The 26,559-nt window shown below is 41.0% G+C and overlaps 2 protein-coding genes across 3 annotated transcripts; one reads left to right on the top strand and one right to left on the bottom strand.

Annotated features, from left to right (window-relative positions):
* Positions 1-4,855: 4,855 nt before the first annotated feature.
* LOC110775360 (serine/threonine-protein kinase AFC3) lies at positions 4,856-9,600 on the top strand. Of its 2 annotated transcripts, XM_021979972.2 has the most exons (12): positions 4,856-5,029; positions 5,162-5,279; positions 6,428-6,454; positions 6,539-6,692; positions 6,850-6,898; positions 7,313-7,427; positions 7,592-7,683; positions 7,777-7,924; positions 8,513-8,577; positions 8,650-8,747; positions 9,030-9,135; positions 9,217-9,600. In XM_021979972.2, exons 1-12 carry the CDS (start codon positions 4,946-4,948, stop codon positions 9,349-9,351), a joined length of 1,191 nt encoding a protein of 396 aa, XP_021835664.1. In that variant the 5' UTR covers positions 4,856-4,945; the 3' UTR covers positions 9,352-9,600. The 2 variants fall into 2 exon arrangements, with proteins under 2 accessions (XP_021835664.1, XP_056691295.1); XM_056835317.1 differs by lacking the exons at positions 4,856-5,029; positions 5,162-5,279; positions 6,428-6,454; ... (1 more) ...; positions 6,850-6,898; positions 7,313-7,427 and having other exon boundaries at positions 7,448-7,683; positions 7,780-7,924.
* On the bottom strand, positions 9,453-12,783 carry LOC110775359 (putative pentatricopeptide repeat-containing protein At3g15130). Its single transcript, XM_021979971.2, has one exon. It carries the CDS (start codon positions 12,633-12,635, stop codon positions 10,536-10,538), a length of 2,100 nt encoding a protein of 699 aa, XP_021835663.2. The 5' UTR covers positions 12,636-12,783; the 3' UTR covers positions 9,453-10,535.
* Positions 12,784-26,559: the final 13,776 nt, after the last annotated feature.

Below are 26,559 nucleotides of genomic sequence, written 5' to 3'. Positions count from 1 at the left end.
TGATCCTGGAGCCTTAAGTGGATTCATACTGAAGAAACTCTCCTTGATTTCATCATCAGAGAAGGGGGCAACTAGATTTTCACTCTCTGCACTAGTAACTAATTGTGGCAGAAAGTCCAGATTAAAAGTCCTACCATTTTGGACGGAGGACTTAAACCTGTTTTTAAAAGATTCGTAAAGAATTTTTTGAACATTTTCCTGACCTTCTTCCCATGCATTGTCCTCATTTTTGAGTCTGTAGATATGATTTCTAGCCGCTCTATGTTTCATAATCTGATGGAAAAATCTGGTGTTCCTGTCGCCTTGGTTAAGCCAGGTTTTCTTTGCTGCGCTTTTCCAGGCATACTGTCTATGAATAAGAATTCTTTCTCGTTGCTTTAGCATTCTGAGAAGGTAATTTTTCCATATAGGGTTGAAAGGTTGTGAAATCAGTTTATCTTCCAATTCTTGGATTTTATCTGCGTTTGCTTTAAGTTGCATGGTTTTATGGGAAAACCTTTCCTTGGCCCATAATTTTAGGTCATCTTTAATACTGGAGAGTTTGGTTCTTATTCTAAAGAATCTCGAACCTTGAATATTTGAGTTCCACTTTTGTTTAACAATTTTAGTTGGTTCCTCATACAGAGTCCACGAGTTCTGGAATCTGAAGATTCTGTTAGACGGTAACGCCTCTGAGTTTGTGTCGAAGAACATGGGGGCGTGGTCTGAGCTCGTGAAGGTACCATACTTTATAAAAGCATTCGGGAATTTGTGGGCGAAGCTAGTGCTAGCAATGGCTCGATCTAGTCGTTGATATAATCCTAGGTGGGATTGGGATTTCCAGGAGAAAGACTGTTGAAGACAAGCGATGTCTGTAGCATTGATCCTATTGATAAATATGGGAAGTCTTTGACATTGGTTTTGAGTGACAGGGTTACCCCCGAGCTTATCTGAAGGTTGTAAAAGTTCGTTGAAATCGCCGACTAGAATCCAAGGGGTGTGGATATTTTCGTAAAAAGTAGACATTGACTCCCAGAAAGGGTCTTTGTCTGGGTTTTGAGCGGGGAAGTATGCCCCTGATACTAGAATCTGGTCGTTAGTTGGTTTATATAAAACGTTAAGGTGAGCACACCGATCCACAAGCGTGTAGTTTTGAACCAGAATTGAGTCGTTATTCCAGCAGACCCAAAGTCCACCACTATGCCCCATAGGGTTGATAATTATATGCTTTTGGAAACGAAAACCTCTGATTACATTTCTACTAGTGGAATTAGTCGTCATAGTTTCAAGAATGAACAAAATGTCTGGTTTAAAGGTGGTGATGTAGTGGTTGATATCACCAATTGCTTGGAGTTTTTTACCTCCTTGAATATTCCATGTGATAATTTTCATAATTATGAATTAGCACAAATAAGAGGCCTTTAGCCCATATGTTTCAAAGCGGAACAAAGTCCGGTTCCAGTTAGCCCAAGCAATGGAGGCTAAGATTAAACGAATTAAAGCAACAACTTTGTAATGAAAAGGAAAGCTTATTTCATAACCAGAGTTTAGAGGAACATCATTGCCATTCCAGGAGAAGGAGCAAAAAATGTTCGAAGTCCAGGAGTGGAAACGCCATACTTGTGCATTGAAAGTATGAGTAAAATACCAACTGAGAAGACAAAAAACAGAAATGAAAGTTAGCCAGAAGTTACTAAACAACATTTGAAAAGTTGACCAAGACACCAAGTAAAGGAACCAAATTGACATGTGGAGGTGATGGTTATTTAGAACAAAAAGGTCCTCAGGTAGGAAACATGCAATGTTTCTTACTACATCATAGGAGATGAACCAATGGCTATCTTTGGACTCAACCAAAAGGCACCAAGCAAAGAGCTTCCTGAAACTTAGGTTCCACCATTTGAAAGGGAACCAAGAGGTGGTCCAAAGTCTAACCTTGATTCTGATCAAGACAAAAGAACTGTTCCACAGTTTAAAGTCCAAGATAACATGAAGCCAAGGCAAACAACGAAATAAAGATAGCCAACTCAGATCAAAAGCCATTAAAGTCAAAATATCATTAATATTACAATTAGGCACAATGCAAGATTGCTGAAGCTGATTAACTACAGTAGTAGTATGCCTAGCTAAGAAGCTACCTACAGGTTTACAAAAGCAGAAAAAAAAGAACCTGTAGGAGAAAATAAACCAGCAGAACAAGCTAAGCATATCACTACTAAACCCTAAAGGCATAACTACCAGTAAAAACTGGTCAAAAAGATGTGTTGAGATATTTAACATCCAAAAAGTAGTAGAAGGAGACACACAAGTCAACCAGCAGAAGGAGAAGGAGAGAGATCACCATCACCTCTCTTCCTTCTCTTAGAGTTCTCAGTTTCCATGGGAGGAGTGCAGTCAGAAAAAATCGGGTCATTCTCATCAAAACCATCACCATCACAAATCTCCAAGTCCATATCAAGCTCATCATCCCCCTGAACATCCTTGACACCAAGTGGAGCAAGCTCCAGTGGGTCAAAATCCGGCAGAATATCCTCATAGGGTTGAACTGCAGGAGGATTGAGAGTAATGGTGTCTCCAGTAGACACTTGGAAATCCTGTAGACCCTGAAAGCTGTTGGCAAGGGGAATGACAGGCAAACCAGCACCCAACCCATGAGAAGGGAAGTGTAAAGGTCTAGTCTGGACAGGAGGTGGATGATGATAAGGCTTGGCTTGGGACTTCCTTGTATTACTCCTGGGTTTGGCTCTTCTTCTTGGCACCACAGCCTGCCAGTCAGAAGGAGTGGCTTGCCCTCCACTATCCCCAGGCATCCCCATGGACAGTTTAGCCTCGTCTAGTTGAGCCACAACCAGCTCAAGACAGGGAGGAGGCCTCTTAGGACAAGCATTCAGAAAGTGGTTTGGATCACCACAGAGAGGGCAAACCTCCCAAACACCTTCATAAGACAGAAAGTACTCCTGGATATCATAACCAAAGTTAAGAGTGATAGACCTAGGCACAGGCTTGGTTATATTAAGGTTGAGACAAACTCTAGCAAACTGTCCCTTTTCAGTGTTTTCAGAGGTGAATTTGTCAAGTTTGATGGGTTGACCTACACAACTGGCAATCTGGTTTAGGTAGTGCCAAGTCCAGTACTCAGTAGGGAGAAAGGGGATTTTCACCCATTGATCCACATGGGTAATGGAGCTAAACTGAGCTTTGAAGGAGGCTCTCCAAGGCAAGAGAACAAAATTAAGACCCTGCACAAACCAAGGTCTACCCTCCCAAACCTCATCCTTGTCAAGGGGGTTAGAAAATTTGATGAGAAACCAACCATTCCCAATGAACCTAAGAGAGACCTCACCCCTCAAAAAAGACCAGTCTTTCTTCATCCTAGCTATAACAGCAGCTTGAGGCACAAATTCCCCCCATACTTTCCCAAACAGACAGGATGCTTCCATAAGCTTGACTTGCTCATTGTCAAGTTTAGGGGCATCTAAGGTGATGGTGGCACTATTCGAACCAGGAACCTGTGGTGCATTACTGTGTGAACTGTCCTTAGGTGGGGGATTGGAATCATGATTAAGACTGCTACCTCCCAAGAGAAAGGAGCTATGGGTGGGGTGGCTGAAGAAGCTGGAAGAACCCGGATCACTAGGTAAGCTGGTAGGTTGAGATTCATTGAAAACTGGAGAAGGGTTCTTCTTAAGAAGTGAGGCATAGCTAGGCACTACAGGGTTGTTAGACATTAAAACCCAAAGACTAGGACTGAAACTGGGAATTTTCACTAAAATTGGGAAGTTTAGCATTGCAAACACACAAGAAGAAAAGACAGAGCTAATTTGATGAAGACTGAAAAACGTGGAGAAGGTGCTACTACTGAAGAAAAAAGACCAGTATTTATAGGCTTGAGTTAAAGACTTAAGAATACTAATGGTTGCAAGAAAAAACCACATAAGATTAAAAACAACCACAGAAGGATCTAGAAAGCCAGAAATAAATTGCAACAACTGAGTAATCATCACACAGCTAAAACCGAAACACAACCCAACAAAATGCAAGCATTGAAAAAACGCGAACCCAAGTAATAAATGACAGAATTGGAATGAAAAGGCAAAGAAGAGTATAGAGAAGGACTTCCCTGCGACATTTTTTGGAAATATAAGAAATCTTATTGCTCCTGCAAATGGATAAGCTCCTCCATTGGCCCAAACAGGACGGTAAAAATGTATTAGTGGAGTAAAACCTTTAATTAACCCCATTAAACCATCATTATTGTTGAAAAACCCAAGATCTAGTGACTCACCATCGATCTCCACCTTTGGATCAATCTTGCCTTGCTGATGAAGGCAATCTGAAGGACGGAGAAGAGGAAGTTCACCTCGATACAAACGAGGCACCAATCTGCTGCCAAGGAAGCCATAATTACCCCTATTAAGGCTTAGTCTAGAGATTTTTTGGGGAATCTCTTTCCGGTAAGAGGACAAGGAGGAAGACGAAGAGTTTTGCAAGGCAAAACTTAGATCTGTGAACAAATTGAGCTTGTGAAAGGGGCTAGACCAACTTAGGGTTTTCACTCTCTCTCTAGAAAACTTAGGCCTCTCATGTTTTTTTTTTTTCTATCTCTCTTCATTTTTGCGTTTTGTTTTAATAGTTTTTGCGTTTTATATTAGTGTTCTTTTTGGCTTTTTGTTAATGTTCTTTTAGTTTACTTGTTAATGTTCTTTTATGATTTATTTTCTCTGTTCCTTTTTTTTTTTGCGGTTTTTATTTTTGTTGCGTTTTATTGTTATTTATGTGCGTTTTTGGACAGGTGCACCAAGAGCACCATGCACACCCCTGCACAATCTCCGCGTTGGTATTCTAAAGCCAAGCCCAATTAAAAACTTTGCCTGTTAGGAACTCGAACTCCTCAGTAATCAGAAATGGAATAGCATTTGAGCTTTTGCCACAGGGAGAGAAAGAGAGAAAATATCAGAAAGATATTATGGCGACGGTGGAAACGGAGACGAGGCAACCAAGAAAACGACGCCGTATAGTCTGGGATGTCGCCCCTTCTGACATTATTCAGGTTAGTGATTTCCACTTTTTTTTTTTTTTGAGAATTTAGGGTTTGTCTTCAACTTTTCCCCAAATTACATGATTTCTGATCCCTTTAGACACCCTTGAATTAAAAATTGATAATTCTGGGGAATTCCTTCAGGAATTTCAGCCAATTTCGGAAAAAGATGTAGTGGAGAGATATGTTACGCCTCCAACGAGAAAAGATGATCGTGAAGGGCATTATGTTTTCTCTATTGGCGAGAATTTGACTCCAAGATGTAAGTTTTTTTTTTGTAGCTTATTGTGTAAATTTAGGGCTTTCTCGATTTTTTTGATCAATTTATCACATTTGAGCCCTCTTTGGCAAATGGGTTACAGTTGTGTGCTTCAAAACAGAGTCTTTAAAGTGATTTGATGACTTTTTTGCTTTATATTGAAGTGGGTTTATGTGTTGATTGCCAGTGCAGCTATACGAGTCATAATTGGCTATATTTGAGCTTTGGATTGTGGTGAAATTAATTAGATTGGATCAGATTTTTTGTGATTATTATCTTTTGTGAATTTGTAAGTAGTTAGTTAATCTCATTTAACGGAGGGTTTAATGGAATTAGTAAAACTACCTCTATATATTGGCGAGGGATCGGGCAGCCACTGATGTGGGTAACTCATTTGAGGCCATGGGTAATGATTACGCTCATAGAGCTCTATTTGATTCCCAACAATTATCTTCAGAAGAAAACTTGAAACAACAGAAATGCCTTAATGCCCCCTTCCCCTCAAGAAAAGATAAAGTACCTGGAAACATAGTTGGAGACTGAAGAGGATGTATATCCTGGTTGTGTGAATATAACAAATTAAGTGAAGTGACCTTCTGGCGCTACTTTATTTTAGGATAACCATTAAGGTGTTGTTTCTTTTGGGTAAGGTGGTGAAGTTTGTCTTGGGAAATGTTGGGGAGTATTTGATTCAAGTATTTGATTCAAATATTTGAATAGGATATACATCCTGTTTGTGCTATAATTGTATGAAGTAAGATGATTTTCTGGATCTACTCTATGTTAAAGTACTCATAAGTCATAACCGGCGCTGTCTATTTCAGTTAAGGTGGTGAAGTATGTATCTAAAAATGTTGGTCAGTATTTTCTTTAACTCAGCACGCGTTGTGAACAAATGAAAGTGAAAAGGGATAGATAAATTATTCATAGGAACAATGAGCCGATGTGGTTCTCTTTTTATGGGTAGCAAATGGAGGTAAGAAAGTGTATGGAAAATTTGATATAAATGATATCTCGGAATAATTTATTCATTGTTTTCTTTCTACGTTGTTGGTGAGAGGACATGTGCATTATGCTGTATTATTGCTGCTTTAAATGACATTGTCTTCAGATTCTGACATAATTTTGGGTGTATGTCCATTACTGAACAGATAAAATTCTAAGCAAGATGGGTGAAGGTTAGCAGTGAAATGATCAAGTGCCTCTCAGATGTTCCGTTTTATGATTCTGCTCGTCATCTTAGCAAGCTGCTCATAATGTAGGCACATTTGGACGAGTTTTGGAATGTCTGGACAATCAAACACAGGAGCATGTCGCAATCAAAGTAGTTCGAAGTAATTCCAGATATCGTGGTGCTGCAATGATTGAAATTGATGTGCTTCGTCATCTTGCAGAGCATGATAAAGTTGGATCTCAGTATGTACTTTTGGCCTTTTGAACTAATTTTTTTGATATTGAAGCCATGAATTCATAAAGCATTTATGATTTATGTAGTTGCCCTAAAGCTGGAAAAACACTTTATTGTGGTCACGTGGATGTTCTCTTCTTACAACTTGTTGCTTTCTGGATGCAGTTGTGTTGAAATAAGGAGTTGGTTCGACTACCGTAATCACGTCTGTATTGTAAGTCATCCACTCTTTTAAGCTACACTTGTTTGTTTTTACCTTTTATCCTTTTTCTTGTCAGGTTATCATACAGCGGTCTGTTATATTATGTAATTGTGAGGAAGATGCTGGTACTGCTTCTATGTGTGTACTGTGACGTTAAATATGGTTGAGGCCAGACCAACTGATTTTAACGTTATATTGGCATTGAATTCGAGATTAATTTTGGAATTGCTTATCAGTAGCCTTTTTCTTTCTGACTTGATGACATATGTTTCTCCAGTGCTTTTTTCTTAAAGTTGCACCTTTATTTCACTTTCTGGCTCTCTGCATCATGACTGTTGTACTATATATTAATCTGCAAATAGCTGATTAGATTGCTTACAACTTAATGGAAACCCCCCTTTGGATGCGTTTTGATGGTGTTGTCAGGTGTTTGAGAAGCTTGGACCAAGTTTATATGATATCTTAAAGAGAAATAAACATCGCCCTTTCCCTGTGGACCTTGTGCGGGAATTCGGACGTCAGCTTTTGGAATCTGTAGCATGTGTGTGGATTATCCTTGGCCTTCTATCTACCTTATTGCAATATATAATTAACCCCTAACCAGCTGACCACACTTCTCCTGTTTTGTTTGGTCCAGGAGCGTTGTCCGTTAAAGTTTTTCATCTTTGTTAATTTTTTTTTGCTATGCTCTATCATATGTGACAGATATGCATGAGTTGCACTATATCCACACAGACCTGAAGCCAGAAAACATACTTCTAGTATCTTCTGAGTGTGTGAAGATACCCAGCTGGGAGGTACTTGGCCCTTTTTGTGATTGATAGTTGGTGCAAGTGTAGATTGTGGATGTACATAGTGTCGATTTTAAAACAACAATTGTCATGGTACAGAAGATGTCTGCAGGCGAAATGCATTTTAGCTGTTTGCCAGAGTCAAGTGACATTAAGCTTATTGATTTTGGTAGTACTGTATATGATAATCCAAATCACATCTCCACTGTATCCACCAGGCACTACAGAGCACCTGAAGTTATCCTAGGTAACTAGTTACTCTTTAGGTACATGAAAGTTGAATTTGCGATGGTTATTTTCCTTACTGTTTTGTTCATCTTAGTTCTAGCCGCAGTTCACACGTCTTTCCCTGCTCCTTGTTGTACTTATACAGAAAATATATATTATTCACTATTTAGTCGTTGGAGGATCATGTTTCTGGGCATGCAGTTTGATGAGAATCATGAGCTTATTGTTGGTCTTTTGTTTACGGTCATAGCTGGATAGTTTATCCAGCGGTTTCCCTTTTGCCCACTTTGATGTTACTTGTTAGAGTTCAGTTGTAATACATAAAATCTGAACTAATGAGAAATCTTATATTTGTATCTTGGTATTTTGCTTAAAATGTAGAAGGAAATGCAATCTATTTGGAATTTCCTTTTTATCTCATGTGATAATTATTCCTCATCAGTCCTTAGTCCTTACCGTTATGTTATTCCAAGCTAATAAACCGTATTGCTGCAGAAATTGTAGTTGACAGGATAACACAGAAATTTCATGTGGACATGTGTTTATTTGCTGGAGCTATTGAACGTTGCTTCTGTTCAGATGATCTTATGGTTTTGCATCTTTGCAGGTCTAGGTTGGAGCTATCCATGTGATATATGGGGTGTTGGTTGTATACTTGTTGAACTTTGCTCTGTGAGTCCACCTTCCTTTCCCAGGTCATTTTGCCGCATCTATGAGTGGAGATGACGTGACTCTCTTTTTCAGGGCAAAGCACTTTTCCAAACTCATGAAAACCTTGAGCATCTTGCAATGATGGAGAGGGTTTTATATCCTTTTCCGCAACATATGATTCAGAAAGCCACGTAAGTATCATAAGAAAACTTGTGAAATCCTTTGACGTTCTTGTTTATTGTTTTATAGGTCTAAGGTATATATTTTATTATTTAGAATTGCCTGACGACCAAGGTAATGGAGATAAGTATGAACGAAATGATAATTGAAATGTTGTTCATTATACACTTTCATCCTGTTACTCATTGTTGATAATTGAAATGGAGATAAGTATGAACGAAATGATATTTGAAATGTTGTTCATTATACACTGTCATCCTGTTACTCATTGTTGGTTTCTTTCATGATTGCAGCAGAGGTGCTGAAATATATTTTAGACAAGGCTCTCGTCTTAACTGGCCTGAAGGAGCAGTATCAAGAGAGAGCACTAAAGCTGTGCAGAAGCTTGAGCGCGTAAAGGTTTGGATCCTTCTGGCATTCTGTAGATGTACATTCATGAATATTTTAGTGTTGAATTGCCTTTGAATTTGATGATTGCAGGACCTCATTTCTAGACATGTAAACAAATCAAATTCCTGCGTCTTCATTGACCTGCTGTACAAGTTGTTGAGATTTGATCCATCAGAGCGGCTTACAGCTAAAGCAGCGCTAAACCATCCGTTCTTTAAAGCTTGAACTCTAAAAGAAGGGTTTTTTATAGAAACTGTATGGTCCTCATGTTGTGAGGATTCCCTAATAAGAAAAAATTGTCAAGTCTGATTCAAGAATAGTGTTCGTAGTTTTATTTATTTATTTTTTTTTTTTTTTTTCATTTTTAAAATATAAATACGTTTGTATAGTTAAGTGCAACAGTTGTGAATATAGTACTGGTGAGACGAAATTAAAGTATCTCATCTATCGATCTATGTGGAGATTCCTACTTTATCTTTCTGATTGTTTATAATACAGTACAACAGTTATAGTACAATGTAATGGAATAGCTAAGCCTAAGCTGCGGCGAAGAATGCTGCCAACCAATTGCTTTAACGAAACTTGTTCTAGGTAAGTCGACATTGAAGCTACTATATACCTCCACACTTTTTCTCACTAATCACAATTATACAACCCTAGCCAATTCAGCGCAGAGTAACTCCAAGACCTTTGATTGCAATTGCAGGTTCTCGTACTGGATGGATGATACATAATTGTTATTGGATTGTTAGTCCAATATCGGGTCACTTTGTTGGGGGATTTACAGGTTCTCGGATAAAATCCATGAGTAACATCAGACTTTCTGCTGGTATAAAATTTGAGTATGGAAATCAGCAAAATCCTGTAGGTGAGAGTTATAACAACAAGAATGTTACCAGGAAATCTTGTATAGGATATAACATCAGACTTTCTGCTGGTATTTATTGTTATCCCATCTATCTAAAAATCTCAAGTCTTGGAGCTCAAACTATAACCATCGTCAAAACCAGGTCTTGAAAGAACATTGTGAACTAGGGCTAAGTTTCACAAATGATATATTTTTCCAGATTCTTACAGCGATGATATTGAGGTTCTGCTCCTTATGCTGCAAATATATGGATGAAAGGCTGGTCAACCCTCATCGTCACTGATTATTCACATACAAACAGCATCAGTTCGGGTAAGACAAGTCACAAATTGTAGATGGACAGTAAAGAATCTTCTTTGACCTTATCAAGGATCATCCGCGGATCATTATGTGACTTCATTTCTTTAGGATCGGTTTTGTTTTCCTCTTGGCATTTGATATGAGCCTTTGTTTATGGAAGTCTTTCAAGCAAGGATTATACATCAGTCAATACCACAGGTCCTTCCATGTAACCAAGATATAAATGAAATCACATTCTACATTACCAATAATCTCCACAAGAACATACCCCGTCCTTGAATTTGTGGAATCTGTTAGCATCTCTAACAACAAACACTCTCTCTAAAACCTTTGACAAACCCTTGATGAACTCATGGCAATCACCACAAACCCTCAAGTTTTTGAAAACCCTTATCACTTTCGTCTTCTCTTCCTTTCCACCATGCAGAAGCGCCATTCCAATTGCCAGTTTCTCACTGTGAACTCTCAAATTTTCCACCTTTGACTCGTCTTCCACATCATGCAATGCAAATCTCACTTCTTGGCAATATCCCAATTCTTGTTTCAATCTTGTCTCCAATTCTTTCAACAAACCATGGATTTTATCAGTTAGTGGATGTGTATCATCTCCTCCATAAAAGAAATGGACCTCTTTGTCTATCTCAACCCAACTCTGTCCTGCTTTTTTCCTTAACCCTTTCAGTCTTACTCTTTCTCTCAGCTGCTCACACTCCTTCCAGTAGCCAGCATTTGCATAAAGGTTTGACATCAGAACATAACTGACTGGATTATTTCCGTCCAACTCCAAGATGATCTTTCCTATTTCTTTTCCGAGTTCCAAGTCCCCGTGAACTTTACAAGCACTCAGCAATGTCTGCCACACACCTATGTTTGGTTTCATTGGCATGCTCCCTATAAGATTTCTAGCTTCAGTTAACCGCCCAGCTCGGCCTAGGAGATCGACCATGCAAGAATAGTGCTCCACCTCTGCTTTAATCCAACGGTCATTGCAGAGTGTTGAGAAGTATTCTTCACATTCTTTCATGAGACCTGAATGGCTACAAGCTGATAAGATAGCCAAGTAAGTTATCCGATCAGGTTTTAGGTTTTCAGAAAGCATTTTATTAAAAAGAACAACTGCTTCTTTTCCTAGACCAAATTTACCATAACCCGTTATCATAATTGTATAGGAAACTCTGTTTTTGACTAGCATTTCAGTGAAAAAATGTTCCGCTTCTTCCATTAAACCGCATTTGTGATATAAGTCAGTAATTGAGTTGCCAACTTCTGGCTCTAAACCAGAAGGAACTTTAATGGTATAAGCATGAAACTGCTTCCCTTGCTCCACGAAGGCAAAATCAGCAAAGACGCCAATTAAGGCTGACAGAGTATATGAATCTATTTGTATGTTGCTCTCTCTAAGCTGTCCAAACACGTCCATAGCCTTCAACAAATAACCTTCTTGTGCATAACCCAAAACCAGAGAAGCCCACGAAATGACACTCCTATCTTCAATGTGATCAAATAGTTTCTGAGCTTCAACCAAGCATCCACACCTAACGTACAAGTCAATAAGTGCACCCACAAGAGCAGTCTGGGCATAAACTGGAAATCCTCTCGTAACCAAGGCAGCATGGGTTTGACTGCCTCCGGAAATCGCCCCAAGAGTGCTACAAGCTTTAAGGACTGATGTAAACGTGAACTCATCAGGAATCACGCCCTGTATCTGCATTTTCCGGAACATTTTTACAGAACTCTTACCGTTGCCTAGAGAGCTGTACCCTGCTATGATAGTATTCCAGGCAATGACATTCTTCACACCCAATTCATCAAAGGCTTGAACTGCGTCTCCAATTCTCCCACATTTTGCGTACATATCAACAACAGAATTTCCCACAACAGGAAGCCATTGATACCCAACTTTCGCGCAGAATCCATGAACTTGCATTCCCTTTTCAGGAATACCCAAACGACCACATGCCTTAAAACAGGCTGAGAAAGTATACTCATTTGGTCGAATATCAGAACAACTCATTTCATACAAAAGAGACAATGCTCCTTCAGCGTCATCACCCTGATGCAAACACCCACATATAAGAGCCGTCCAAGAAACAACATTTCTCTGAAGCATTTTATCAAACACCTTATAGGCATTGCCGACGCTACGGCACTTGCAGTACATATCCACAAGATCATTGCTTATAATCATATCAGACCAAAATCCCATTTTCACTACAGCTGCATGAGCCTGCTTGCCTACTTTCAAGGACAAACTCTTTGAACATTCCCTTAAAGTTTTCGATATCCTTAATTGTTCTCTCCTCAATAAGCTTAATGATTGGTTCATTGAAGAAGATATCATATGACTAGAAAAAATTCATTGCAGTGGCTTATCTATAGTCAGTATTAGTGCATAGTAAAACCCAATTACTCTCCTCTAACTCTCTAAGTCACTCTCTCATTTAGTAAACAATGAAAAGCAAGGAGTACAATTGACTAAACAAATAAAGAGGAAAAAGGCAAATTTGCCAAATAGGATCTTTTATAACTCAAATTTTGCGAAAAAGGACCTTATATAAATTTTTTTGTGAAATCACACCTTAATGTAATTTTTTTTTTGCGAAATAGGACATAAGGAAAGTTTCCGGCATTGACTGAGCTTTTCCGAACATTGACTTGCACGTGAGCAGCACATGTGGCTTAAGTTGTCTAAAGACATTGATTTTTCCGAGTCTTGAATTTTCAAACTTGATTTTATTTCGATCTTTTTTTCAACTTTAGGTTTTAAAGCTTCGAATTTTGGAGGAAAATTGGATGTGGTTAGCAAAATAAAGCCACACGTGCTTCTCACGTGCAAGTCAATGGCTGGAAAAGCTCAGTCAATGTTGGAAATTTACTTTTGGTTGTCTTTTGCAAAAAAAATTACATTAAGGTGTGATTTCACAAAAAAAAATTACAAGGTGTGAGGGGGTCGAAAAAGCGCGAGGCTAATGCGTGACCTGTCCCTCGTGGGTGTGACGATTCTTTTTATTCAATCAAGTGTAATTGGATTTCCTGTGAGTATACACCAAATTGACTAGTAATATAGGAGTCGCCATTCAGTTTTTAACGACAATGAGAAAAACTGACAAAACCCGGTTATCGTGACATAAAGGGAGTGCAATTATGTTTGACCACGACGGCCGTAGGTTCCCTTGTGATCCCTGGTGTGGGGATCTCTCAATATACACCCGCAAGGTAGAGATTGAGGGTTCGGGGGACTGTAACTACCGAGAGGAGTAATTCGCTCGTTGATAACTCCAGAGGCAGGATATCCTTACTAGCTCAGCATAAATAATTGAAGGGACATGCGTTAACTATTAAACTAATCTGAATTGATTTTAGCAATATGCAACATATAATACTAATTCGATCGTGATTATCTGATTTAAATAGCATTAAGGGACCTAGCATGATAATCCGATTTCCCAAAAATATTATATTTGTTAGGCGTGATAGAACAATCATATTAGGTTAGTTTAACAGTTCATAAAAAGGGCGAGGAAAGCAGTTAAATCATCGAAAAGGGACACATTACGATGCACCCTTGAGAGGTGCGTCACGGTTCTCAGAAAACTAACCACTTTGACTTTGCTATTTCTCCTTTTTATTTAACGAATCTCGATTATGGAACAGGATACGTTCTGTTCGATTTATGGATCGATTGCGACAGAACGCGTGAACAGTTTCGCAGCGAGATGCTTAGGCTAAGGGGTTTAGAGTCAATACTCAGAGTATATTATGTGTTGTTGTGTGTTCTTTCACGTCGAAACTAGGGGTCTATTTGTAGGGAAGAGTTCGTGGAAAGATAGAATTGCAGAGTTCTAATCCACAAAGAATTAGGAAAAGAGACGTACCCAGGTATTTTCAGCGCCCAGGCCTGGGCGCCGAAGATTTCGGCGCCCAGAGCCAGGCTTTGAAAATAGGGTCTGGGCAGTTTTGTTTAGTCAGATTCGGATTCCTAAAATCCATAGAGTTTGAGATTAATTTGAGTCTTTTAGCGCGTATCAATTTTGTGACGGAATGCGTCTAGGCCCGTTACGAACTCTAGGTTCGTTAGGATTTTAATTAATACGTAACTCTTATTTCCGAATCCTATTAGGAATAGGATTCTCGCAGTTTTCTATCTCATTTAGGATTTATGTTGGAATGCAACACCTAATTCTGACAGGTTTCTATCTTTTATGATTTGCCACTTTTAGACGCTACCTTTTACGGCAGTTACTATTTTTAGCAGGTTCCCATAAATAGCAGGTTTCGGGTGAAATGAAATGGGGAATCGAGATTCGTTTATTTTATAGGACATGCGTTGTCAAGTGGAGTTTTTATGCTTTCATCATCGAACCTTTCCCTTGCGGGAATGGGGACAAAAGTAGGTGTCTACAGTTAGCCCCCACTTTGACTGAGTCTTGGAGTAAGACGATGGTCAAAGTATTAGACGGAGTGCGTCACACAAGCCATGGTGTATGTGACCTATTTTGCGAGGGTCTCACGAGCCCCCGAGTGATAACATTTGACTTAAGGGTCATCAGTTGAAGTGTCGACATATCCCTCACGTGTCATTGGGATTTGTCAACTGATAGTATAGAAACTTCCTCACTTTGTCATTGGAAGGATCTAAAGACGCGTAGAAACTCCCTCACTTTGTCATTGGGAGTAACTACAGATGTTTTCGAAATTAAAGCTGTAAAGTGTAATTGGGCCTGGCCAAGCCCAATCACGAGGTAAAACGTTTTTAAAGATTCTCATTTTCAGGGCTAGCTAAACGAGAAAACCCCCTTGTTTTTATAGGATGTAAAACGAAGGAAAATCCAACAAACCAACCCTTTAATTTTTGGAAAAAGGGAAAACCAATAAAAGTTATCGCTGCAGCGACTAAGGACCTGCGCTGTTAGTGACGCAGACCCCGCCCGCTGAAGGTGGGCGAGCCTGTTCTCTGAGGGTGGACCCCCCGTCCGATAGAAGTGGACGAATCTGTTTGATGTTTTTGAAAATAAGGACCTACGGGGTTTGTGACGTAGACCCCGCCCGCTGAAGGTGGCGAACCTTGTCCCCTGAGGGTGGACACCCCGTCCGATAGAAGAGGACGAATCTGTTTAAATTTTTTTGAAAATAAGGACCTACGCGGTTTGTGACGTAGACCCCGCCGGCTGAAGATGGCAAGCCTGTCCGCTGAGGGTGGACCCCCCGTCCGATAGAAGTGGACGAATCTGTTTTTTGAAAATAAGGACCTACGCGGTTTGTGACGTAGACCCCGCCGGCTGAAGATGGCGAGCCTATTTTAAATTTGAAGACTTTATTTTTCGAAAACTGAGGACCTGCGCGGCTAGTGACGCAGACCCTGCCCGCTGAGGGTGGGCGAGCCCATTTTGAATTTCTTATTTTGCCTATGTAGAAGAGCTTTTGGTGATTACAACCTGTTGGTGGGTCGTAATATTTCCTGATTAGATGTGTCCTATAAGTGGGTCCACATTGTGTATTTTTGTTTAACAATATTTTTTGAGATATCCAAACATGTTATGGTGCGTGGCGCAGTATGGGAATGTGATTTTGATTGGCGCTCCCTGTTGGAGTCCACTTTTCGCGAGCCCCCAAGTGTTGGGGCTCGTCGGTTGTTTTTCGCGTCTTGTAATCATGTTTGGGGTCACGCTCGTATGTGCGAGCGACCTCCTATAGTAGTGTGCTATTTTTAGTGAAGCCGTGGAGTGCGACTTTAGCTTTCAGGCGACATCCGGTTTCGGCTTGGCCCGGATTATCCCTTTGACAGACAGACATTTTCTATTTGGAAAACCAATGACTTGACGACACATATTTTTGGTGTTTCGAAGAATGACCATGATATTTAACTTGCCTTTTTTTTTTGAAAAGTGTACATGAGCGTTTTCTGAGATGAGTCTAAGTTTCGACCAAGTTTCACTGTTATTATTATTTTTTGCTTATTTGGGAGCTAAAGGTGCTTTGGGCTTGATCTTACTTGTAATAGGGCCTCGTGTTTTAGCAACACGGTCTTAAGTCCTTTCCTATTCCGTGTTTTTGTGAAATATGGGCCTTGGGCTGCATTTTCAGCGCCCTAGCTCAGGCGTTAAAAATTCCGGCGCCCAGAGGTGGGCGCTGAAAGTTATTTCCTGGTAATATTTGATTTTCGGATTTCTAAACACGTTTCCGAATGGGATCAGGATGTTTATTGGGTGCGTTCAGCTATATATAGGGGCTAGGTACGTCCTTATTTTCCACCACTCTCAAATTCTTTCTCTCTTTTTTGCTGTGCTCTAATTATTTACTGCTTTTGCCATGTCGACCCCTACTTTCTCACTCCAACGAACTGTTAGGCGTTGGCTACGAGCCCTTACTCCCACAGAAAAAGCTTTGTTAAAAGAATACCACTTAGAGGCACTTTTAGGCTTACAACAAATTAATATTGATTATAATTTTCTGCATGCTACCCTAAACTTTTGGGACTCCGATCATCATGTTTTTTCCTTTCGGGGCAATGAAATATGTCCTTTGCCTGATGAATTTGCTGCGATCCTTGGTTATCCTACTAATGCTACTCCTGTTAACCCTGACACTATTGAAGAGGGTAAAACAACCATAAGGGCTTTCCTAGGGCTAGATGATAACATGTTTGCTGAACTTGTTGTAGACGATAAGGTTAACTTGGCAAAACTTGTAAAACATCATTTTAGGCCTAGTAAGATTATGACCGAACAAAAATTGAACATTCGAGCCCTTGTATTTTGCTTGTTGAATCATTATTTGCTGTCGAATAATAATAGTGAGTTCGGTGACATAAGGCTGATCCCCTTGATTAGCCAGATGGAAAGTTGCTATTCTATTATGCCGTTGGTTGTTGCTGAGACTTTGCTGAGTGCGGATGAGCTGAAGAAGGATGCAAAATCCGAAATTTTTAAGGGAAGCCCCCTATTACTGCAGGTAATCTACTTTTTTCTTTGCGCACATATACGCCACTTTCATATATTTCTTTTCGCCTGGGGCTGAGTTTCAGCGCCCAGGGCTGGGCGCTGGAATAATCGGCGCCTGGTCCTGGGCGTGGAAACTGCGCCCCAGGAACCTTTTTTCTTTCTTTTCATTCTTTTGATTCGATCGTACCTGTTTTTGCAGATTTGGCTTGCGGAACGGCTTAGACTTTTGGAAGCTCCTGCCGATCCTAAACATTATCGCCCTATAGCTTTGGGTAACCGAAAATACTTGCACCAAGGCCAGGACGAGGCCGAATGGACCTCCTTTTTTACTTATGGCATTTGTTCTATTAAGTGGGTGGTACCATGGTGGGGTTTGACTACTATGACAGGGGGGTCTGATGTATCGGTTTATATTTCTTTGTTGGGGCTATCTTGTCCCATTTATATTTTCCCTTACCGAGTCATGCGTCAATATGGTTTAAGGCAAACTATCCCCTTTTCTGATACGGTACCACCTAAGGTAGCGACCTTTGCACAAACACGGGTCTTAGCGTGGGCTAGGTATTATGATGGTCTCCCGCGTTGGGCTGTAGCTACAAATGGGTTTGTGGGTCTTTCTGAAAACTATAAGTTGTGGATGAGTTCCGATGACAAGGATGTGAGGACCGAGGCTCATAATGGGGAGCCGGCTGAGCTTTTGATACCTCGTATTCGTGTTAAGTATGAGGGTCCTGATTCTGCCAGACCTCGTACCTATAGTTTTAAGACTGTGAAAGTTCATCCTGATCGAAAGCGAAAGGAAGTTCTTCCCCGTTCCAGTGTCAGGCCTAAAAAGGTGCCTAACATGAAGGGGCCTGCTGTTGTTAAAAGAAATGCAAGCTCTCGCGGAGATCGTCGCTGGAACAATGTATGGGTTAGGAAGGCTCAGCCGCCTGTAGAAACAGTGGCTAGTCCAGTTGATGATAGTAATCCTTCTCCCACCACTGTTTGTGCCCTTGAGGCTGAGCGGGCTATAACTGAGAATGTTTCTAAAGCTTTGGCATCTTTGGAAGTTGGTGTCCAGGAGCCAGTTCTTATGGAGATTGATATTGGGGCAGCGCAAAAGACTATGGGGGTGGATCCTGCGAACATTGCTCTCTTCAAGACTTTATTTGATGATCCGGAAGAACTAGAGTAGTGTAGTTCTTTGCTAGGGTGTAGGTGCCCTCTATTTATTTCAGTTGTGTTTGTTTTTATTCCTAGCACTTTGTTTTCCTTCTTATTATATTTTAATAAAGGCGTATTTTTAGTCTCCATTCAATTTTGTTTATATGTCTAACACTTTTTACACAAAGAATATAATTTTTTTTTTATTATTGTTTGGACCGAATCCTTGGTAAGGATTGCCTACGTATCTTGTCAGAATCAGGTCGCGCGTAGTTCTTAGCTTTAGAATAAGCTCTAGTATGCCGGATTTCGGTAGATATGTCCTGAAGTGGAAACATATTACTTAATCGGTCAAATGAGTGAAGTATTTGCCATTTTCATCTGCCGTTTTCCATAGGTTGCGTAAAATTCGACCAATTTTTTGGTAAACCTATTTGGATACGTACTGTACCCCCCAAGTGTTCGTTATTTTTCCGTTGTGTGCGGAAAAAATGACGAGCACTTTTCGAAAAAAGGAAAACTTTTGGCAGGCAGAGAGTTTCAACGCCCAGGCTGGGGCGTCAGAAATTTCGGCACCCAGCCCTGGGCGCTGAAAATAACTTGGGCGGTCAATTTTGACGTTTTTGCTTCACATGTTCTTGCGTTTATTTCTATTTCGTTTTTTGTGCCTTGATATTTTGCTTCGTAGTTAAAGTTAATTTTGAGGCTGTTTTGGAGGTTTTTTGTTTGTTAGCGTGAAACGCATTTTTGTCCAGATTAATTTTTTCTATTGGTGACTCAAAACAGTTTTGAAAATGGAGTTAGGGTGCGGAACTTATGAAGATCTTTGTGGAGGGTATGATGGAATCTATGTGAAACCGCTGTTGGTGGATTCTATGTTTTATGAATTTATTTTTTTGGTAACATTTGCATTTGTTTTAAATTTTTGATTTCTTTTTTATTTTGGGTTGCATGGATTGGCTCTTATGATGACATTGGTTGGCTTTTTAGGTTTTGAGGATGGGATAGTGTGGTTTATTTTGTGGGTTTCGGGAACTGGTTCACATGGCATTATTTCAAAACCGAGTGGGCTTTGTTTGTTGGGCCTATAGTGGGCCGCTTCTTTATTATTATTTTTTTATTTTGCAAGTACATTTGGTGTTTATTTAGTGTTAGAATAAAATTTTTTAGGAAAAATATTACGCCTTTATTGATTTGGAAAGTAAGAAAAACACACTGAAATAAAACTGACCCATATTCTAAAGGGCCTTAGGACCATCTAAAGTCTCTATTATTTCTTCTATCAATCTAAAGAACTACTAGGCGCTTTTTACTAATGGTGCTCTATGTGGCTCAAGCCTGGGGTTTAGTCTCATAAAACTTCGGTCCTTCACCGGTACTCATCTTGAATTCCATTCCTTTTGCATTGACCCACTGATATGTCTTCACCCATCCGTTCTCGACCTCTTCTAGTGTTGATGCAGGAGAGATTAACCGGGTTGGATCGAAACCTTCATCTTGTAAAGCTAGGGTAGTCATCACAGTCTCGTTCTCCATAGGCCTCGATTCGTTAAACAATGTCCATAGAGCCTGGTTGTCCAATATTTCAGCTGTTTTAGTCTTGGTGAGGTGGGGTGCCTCATCCAAGGTGTGGCAATCATGGAAAATTTCAAATCCGGGTTTTAGCAAGCCATCCTGAACGAAGGGTTCAGGGAAATCACAGCATGGGTGTTCTTCTCCTTCCCGAACAAACATCCCGTTAAGAGTCCTTTGATATGGGGGAAGGAGGGTGGTTTGTTTGGCTTTGTTAAGGCGTAGCCTAGATAGGCGGTCAGCAATATCTTCCTCCGTTGGTTCATAACCTAAGCCAAAGGGAGTAGATTTGTCGGGAAAATGATGGAATGTGCATTCCTTCTTCCTTATGCCCAATGGGGTTCCTGGGAAATAACCTTGAGCTAACAGCATTCTAGGGATGACTCGGGATGCATGCGGGTCTAGGAATGCTGGATCATAATCTTCGATGAACTGGATTGCTTCTTCCATTTGAAACCCATAAAGGTCATCTGCAGTTTCGGCCGTTCCAACCATAGTACAACTGACGTCGAGAGGAGGGGCGCGGATTTCTAGTATTACCCCGTTATGGTTAAGTTTAACCATTTGGTGCAAGGTTGAAGCCGCACCTCCTAAGTCATGGAGCCAAGGTCGCCCCAAGAGGAGGTTGAAAGTGGGCTTGATGTCGATTATTTGAAACTCCGTGGTGCGTGCCACAGGCCCAGTTTGTATGGTAAGGTTGATTTTTCCCAACACAGGCCTTCGGGAGTTATCATAAGCTCGTACCCCTGGTGAGGAGGTTTGGAAGTCATCGCTTCCTAGCCCCAAGCAATGGGCGGTTCGCAATGGGCAGACATTAACCGCCGAACCATTATCTACGAGCGCTAGGGGGATGTTTTGTCCTTTGCATCCAACCACTAAGTAAAGGGCTTTATTGTGAGCACCCCCCTCTTTGGGGTAAGTCTTTATCAGTGAAAACTATGGCCTTTTCCCCGGCATCTCTCGTGACATGGCTAACCAATGAGTCAGGTGTGATATCTGTGGGTACTGAGATGAGGTCAAGTGAGCGAATAAGCTTTTCGCGATGTTCCTTTGAAGTACACATAAGATCCCAGATGGTAATCTCAGCCTTGGTTCTTTTCAGTTGTTTCAGGAGAGGATTTTCAATGAATTCCGCGACGGTGGCGTGCCGCCCGTTCTCAGGAGTTTGCCTAACCGGGATGTCGTCCATAGGAGGTGGGTGAATATCCGGTTGGTATATCCTTCCGGATCGGGTGAGGTTGTCGACCTCGGGCTCCTGAGGGGTGGTGTCAATGAGAGCATTCCCGGGCCAAGTTTCAGTGAAGAGGTCCTGGCCCGAGACTTGAGATAGGTAAATATCTTCAGCATCATCGTTCCACACACCGCACACTTCCCCCTCGATTCGATCCATAGGTACCACAGCGAGTGGTGCACCTTGAGGTGTAATATACACCGTGGGGTCGAAATTCTCTGGTTGGTCGAGAGAGATGTGACAAGAGCCGAGTGGGCTCTTGTGGTTGTTGGGTTTGCCAACGTTAGGGAGAGGTATTACTTCATCCTCTATCATGTCCTGGATCGTATGTTTTAGATGCCAACAGTTTTCAGTGTCATGCCCATTTCCTTGATGGAATTTGCAGTAAGTACCTTCGACCCAATATTTGAATTTGACAGGAGGGTCACGGGTGGGGCCTATAGGTCTCAACTTTCCTTGATTGGTTATTCTTTCAAAGGCTTGTACCAAAGTTGACCCGAGTGGGGCAAACTTTCGGTCTCGGACCCATCTTACAGGGTATCTTCGGGCGGGAGCCTCTTCTACAGCATGGATTTCTTGGGCTTGGGGTGTGTTACCCCGATTATAGGTGTTGGTCTTATATGCAGGTTTTCTCTGTATGGTTTTGGCGAGGTCGTCCTCGATTTTTATTCCCACATCATAAACCCTTTTGAAAGGGTCGAGTCCCAGGTACCTAAGGTGTTGTCTGTAAGCCGGGTCCAAGTTGTCAATGAATTTTTGGACCAATTCTGTTTCGGGAGGCCTATTGATTAGCTGGGCCGCCTGGTCCCTCCATCTAGCAAAGTAGGTTGTGAAACCCTTATTTTTCTTTCGGAAGAGAACTTCCAGCTCGCGCATGGTGACTTGGAAATCCATGTTCGACGAGTATTGCTTGATGAAGACATTGACAAAGTCTTCCCAGGTGGGGAAGAGCTTAGGGTCCTGGTGATAGTACCATTTGAGCGGCACAGGTTCCAAGGACAAAGGAAAGGCAGGTAGGTACATGGACTTGTCCACGCCTTTCAAGTTCATGGTATTCACAAAGCTCAGCATATGATCACGGGGATTGTCCGTGGCCTTGAACTTTGGTAAGTCAGATGAACTGAACTTTTCTGGTAATTTGCCAGAAAAAGGTTCAGGCTCGAGGGAGAAGTATTTGCTCCCCATGGTTTGCTGTAGGACCATTTTTTCGATCCTCTTCTCGTTTTTGAGGTCATTTTTTGCTTGCGCAGCCGCTAAGGCTTCGTTTTCCATTTTCAGTTGGCCCATGAGTTGGGTCATTTGGACCATCTGGTCTCGCAAATCTTCGATGGACATGTTTGGAGGTGCGAATCGAGGTTGGGGAAGCGGAGATCCTTGAAATGAGGGACGACGGACGGAGCTTGGAGTTACTAGACCTGGTATTGGTGATGTATCTTCGAGACGCACTAGCCGTTGATTCCCTGATCGGCACCAAGTGGCAGGACCAGTCCTAGTCATAAGATAAGCTAAAGTTTAGGTTCCCAAAGTTTCAAGCATTACTTAGTCTAGACTTCGACTCTCTAAATTGGTGCTTTCTTTTCGCTCTTTCTTCTGTCGGTACACTTTTTGGGGGTTTTTTTTTTATTTTGGTCGTTCTTTGGATTTTCGAAACACTTGCCCGTGTGACATTCATAGTTGTTAGCATGTTCGGTTTTGGTGCCGAGCATTGCCGTCGTAGGAGGCCTAACGACGACACAAAGAGTTATTAATTTTTCGCGAGTCGCCTTTTGAAATCGAGTGCTTCTCTTACGCCCTTGTAGCAATTCTTTTTGATGAGTATTTTTTGTGCTACGTACTTTCTTTTTGCTTGGGCACCGAGGCTGCTGCGCCTGATCCGAAAGCCAAGCAGCAACTTCAGCGCCCAGCAGTGGGCGTGAGAAATTTTGGCGCCCAGCCAGGGGCGTTGAAAATGCGTCCCTGGCTGGTTCTCGTTTTCTGTTTTCTGTTTATGCGACTTCGATTTGCGTGCTTGCCTAATAACGTCCTTTACGCGTAACAGCGTTTGTGGGATTCGTTACAGGCCATCCCGAGCGTCGCTTATTTTGTGGCGATCATTCGGGTTTGCGGAACACGTGTTTCGGTATAACTCTTTGGCAAATTAGTCTATGAATGTTTGGGCAATTTTTAAGGTCATTGGTTTTCTAGGATAGTTTGTCACACACAATCACATATTTTGCTACACATAACTACAATACAAACATGGATTTGAAAATTAAATATGCCACGTAGCTTATGATAGGCTTCTATGGGTAGTTTATTTGCGCCTGGCTTGGTACCGCTTCTATCGTAGATCCAACACTTGCCCCGGTCGAGGTAGTGTCTTCAACAGACGAATTTCGCTCAAGAGGCCAACCCGCAAGTGCAAGCCAAGGGGGCATGCAGGCGAGAGGGACCTAATGGGCGAGCGATTGGGTTCGGGATAGGTGTACTACCTGCACAAGTACCGAGTGGGAAACATGCGCGGCGTATGCACCCCCCTATTGGCGAAAAAGGTATCCTTAGTCCCAACTCCCGAGGGAGCCGAGATTCGTTATGATGTTCTGCCCGTTCACATTAATATGCTGATTTTCAGGTCGTCCCAACTTGATGGGGAAATAAACGCGGGGTAGGATCGTTTCACCCTTCGGCTATTTTGATTACTTACAAGCACGAGTATTTCCTTCACTATCCCCAGTGGAGTCGCCACTGTGAGGGGGTCGAAAAAGCGCGAGGCTAATGCGTGACCTCGTCCCTCGTGGGTGTGACGTTTCTTTTTGTCAAATCAAGTGTAATTGGATTTCCTGTGAGTTTACACCCAATTGACTAGTAATATAGGAGTCGTCATTCAGTTTTTAACGACAATGAGAAAAACTGACAAAACCCGGTTATCGTGACATAAAGGGAGTGCAATTATGTTTGACCACGACGGCCGTAGGTTCCCTTGTGATCCCTGGTGTGGGGATCTCTCAATATACACCCGCAAGGTAGAGATTGAGGGTTCGGGGGACTGTAACTACCGAGAGGAGTAATTCGCTCGTCGATAACTCCAGAGGCAGGATATCCTTACTAGCTCAGCATAAATAATTGAAGGGACATGCGTTAACTATTAAACTAATCTGAATTGATTTTAGCAATATGCAACATATAATACTAATTCGATCGTGATTATCTGATTTAAATAGCATTAAGGGACCTAGCATGATAATCCGATTACCCAAAAATATTATATTTGTTAGGCGTGATAGAACAATCATATTAGGTTAGTTTAACAGTTCATAAAAAGGGCGAGGAAAGCAGTTAAATCATCGAAAAGGGACACATTACGATGCACCCTTGAGAGGTGCGTCACGGTTCTCAGAAAACTAACCACTTTGACTTTGCTATTTCTCCTTTTTATTTAACGAATCTCGATTATGGGACAGGATACGTTCTGTTCAATTTATGGATCGATTGCGACAGAACGCGTAAACAGTTTCGCAGCGAGAGGCTTAGGCTAAGGGGTTTAGAGTCAATACTCAGAGTATATTATGTGTTGTTGTGTGTTCTTTCACGTCGAAACTAGGGGTCTACTTATAGGGAAGAGTTCGTGGAAAGGTAGAATTACAGAGTTCTAATCCACAAAGAATTAGGAAAAGAGACGTACCCAGGTATTTTCAGCGCCCAGGCCTGGGCGCCGAAGATTTCGGTGCCCAGAGCCAGGCGTTGAAAATAGGGTCTGGGCAATTTTGTTTAGTCAGATTCGGATTCCTAAAATCCGTAGAGTTTGAGATTAATTTGAGTCTTTTAGCGCGTATCAATTTTGTGACGAAATGCGTCTGGGCCGGTTACGAACTCTAGGTTCGTTAGGATTTTAATTAATACGTAACTCTTATTTCCGAATCCTATTAGGAATAGGATTCTCGCAGTTTTCTATCTCATTTAGGATTTATGTTGGAATGCAACACCTAATTCTGACAGGTTTCTATCTTTTATGATTTGCCACTTTTAGACGCTACCTTTTACGGCATTTACTATTTTTAGCAGGTTCCCATGAATAGCAGGTTTCGGGTGAAATGAAATGGGGAATCGAGATTCGTTTATTTTATAGGAGATGCGTTGTCAAGTGGAGTTTTTATGCTTTCATCATCGAACCTTTCCCTTGCGGGAATGGGGACAAAAGTAGGTGTCTACACAAGGTCCTTTTTCGCAAAAAAAATTTACATTAAGGTGTGATTTTACAAAAAAAATTATATAAGGTCCTTTCTCGCAAAATTTGGGTTATAAAAGGTCATTTTTAGCAAATTTGCCGAGAAAAAAACATATTTCTTCCGTTTATAAATACTTGCACCATTTTGATTTTCACATTTGTCAACACACAACTTTCACCGTTGATATCTCTAATTAGGGGGGTTCATCGGTCCAAACCCGGAACGGACCGAAGACCGAAATTTAGATAATTCAAGACCGATTATGCTTGGACCGGACCGAAGACCGGACTGATTATGCTTGGACCGAACCCGGACAGGACCGGAAAAATCGGTCCAAAATCCGGACCAGGCCGGTTTTGACCAGTTGTAGACTTATTTCTATATATTTTTTTTATTTTTTATAAAAATTATGGTAAAAAAGAAAAAATATATATAAAAAACTAATTGTTTAAGGCTTTTTATGGAAGCTAAAATAAAATATATCACAATATAGAAAAATATTTACAACATATTAAAGGAGAGAATAAAAAGTTTAAATATGTTGTGAAATAAAGAGAAGAAGAGGAGAAATTGGGAGAGTACAACTGTGTGTTTTATTCCATGAACAATGGGGTATATATACATACAATAGAATAGGGTTTGCTTGGGGAACAATTGATAGGTTATGATACATATGACAAAACATAAATCATGCGGAAAAACCTTAATGCCAGGAAACATATTATTTACACATAATCATTTAGCATAATTTAGGAGCATACACTTTGTAGCGTGCCCTCCCTAGCTGCGCCCGAACCGAACAAGAACAAGCCTTTAGGACTCCAAATGTCGTCCCTCCGTAGATAGTCCACAGTACGTCCGGATCCGCTTCAAGTTAGACCAACTAGAATCGCCCTTAAGGTTACTAGGAAATTCGGTTAAGTGTTTGCAAGTGTTTGGCTTATTTTTCTTTCAAAACTTACCCTTAGAATACTTCAATCCCATGTATATAAATTATGACCCTAGGCCTTTATTTATAGAGGTTTGGAAAGGGAATTGGAATCCTAGTAGGATACGATTTAATTAAACTTAGAATCCTACAAGGACTCTAATTAATTAAATAATCCTTTTAGGAATAGGAATTTAACCATACACCAAATCCTAATAGATTTAGGAATTGTGCATGGACAC

Source organism: Spinacia oleracea, chromosome 1, assembly GCF_020520425.1.
Source record: "Spinacia oleracea cultivar Varoflay chromosome 1, BTI_SOV_V1, whole genome shotgun sequence".
Classification (NCBI taxonomy): Eukaryota; Viridiplantae; Streptophyta; class Magnoliopsida; order Caryophyllales; family Amaranthaceae; genus Spinacia; species Spinacia oleracea.
The sequence above is the reverse complement of the archived record's forward strand: the minus strand, read 5'-3'. Positions and strand labels throughout refer to the sequence as shown.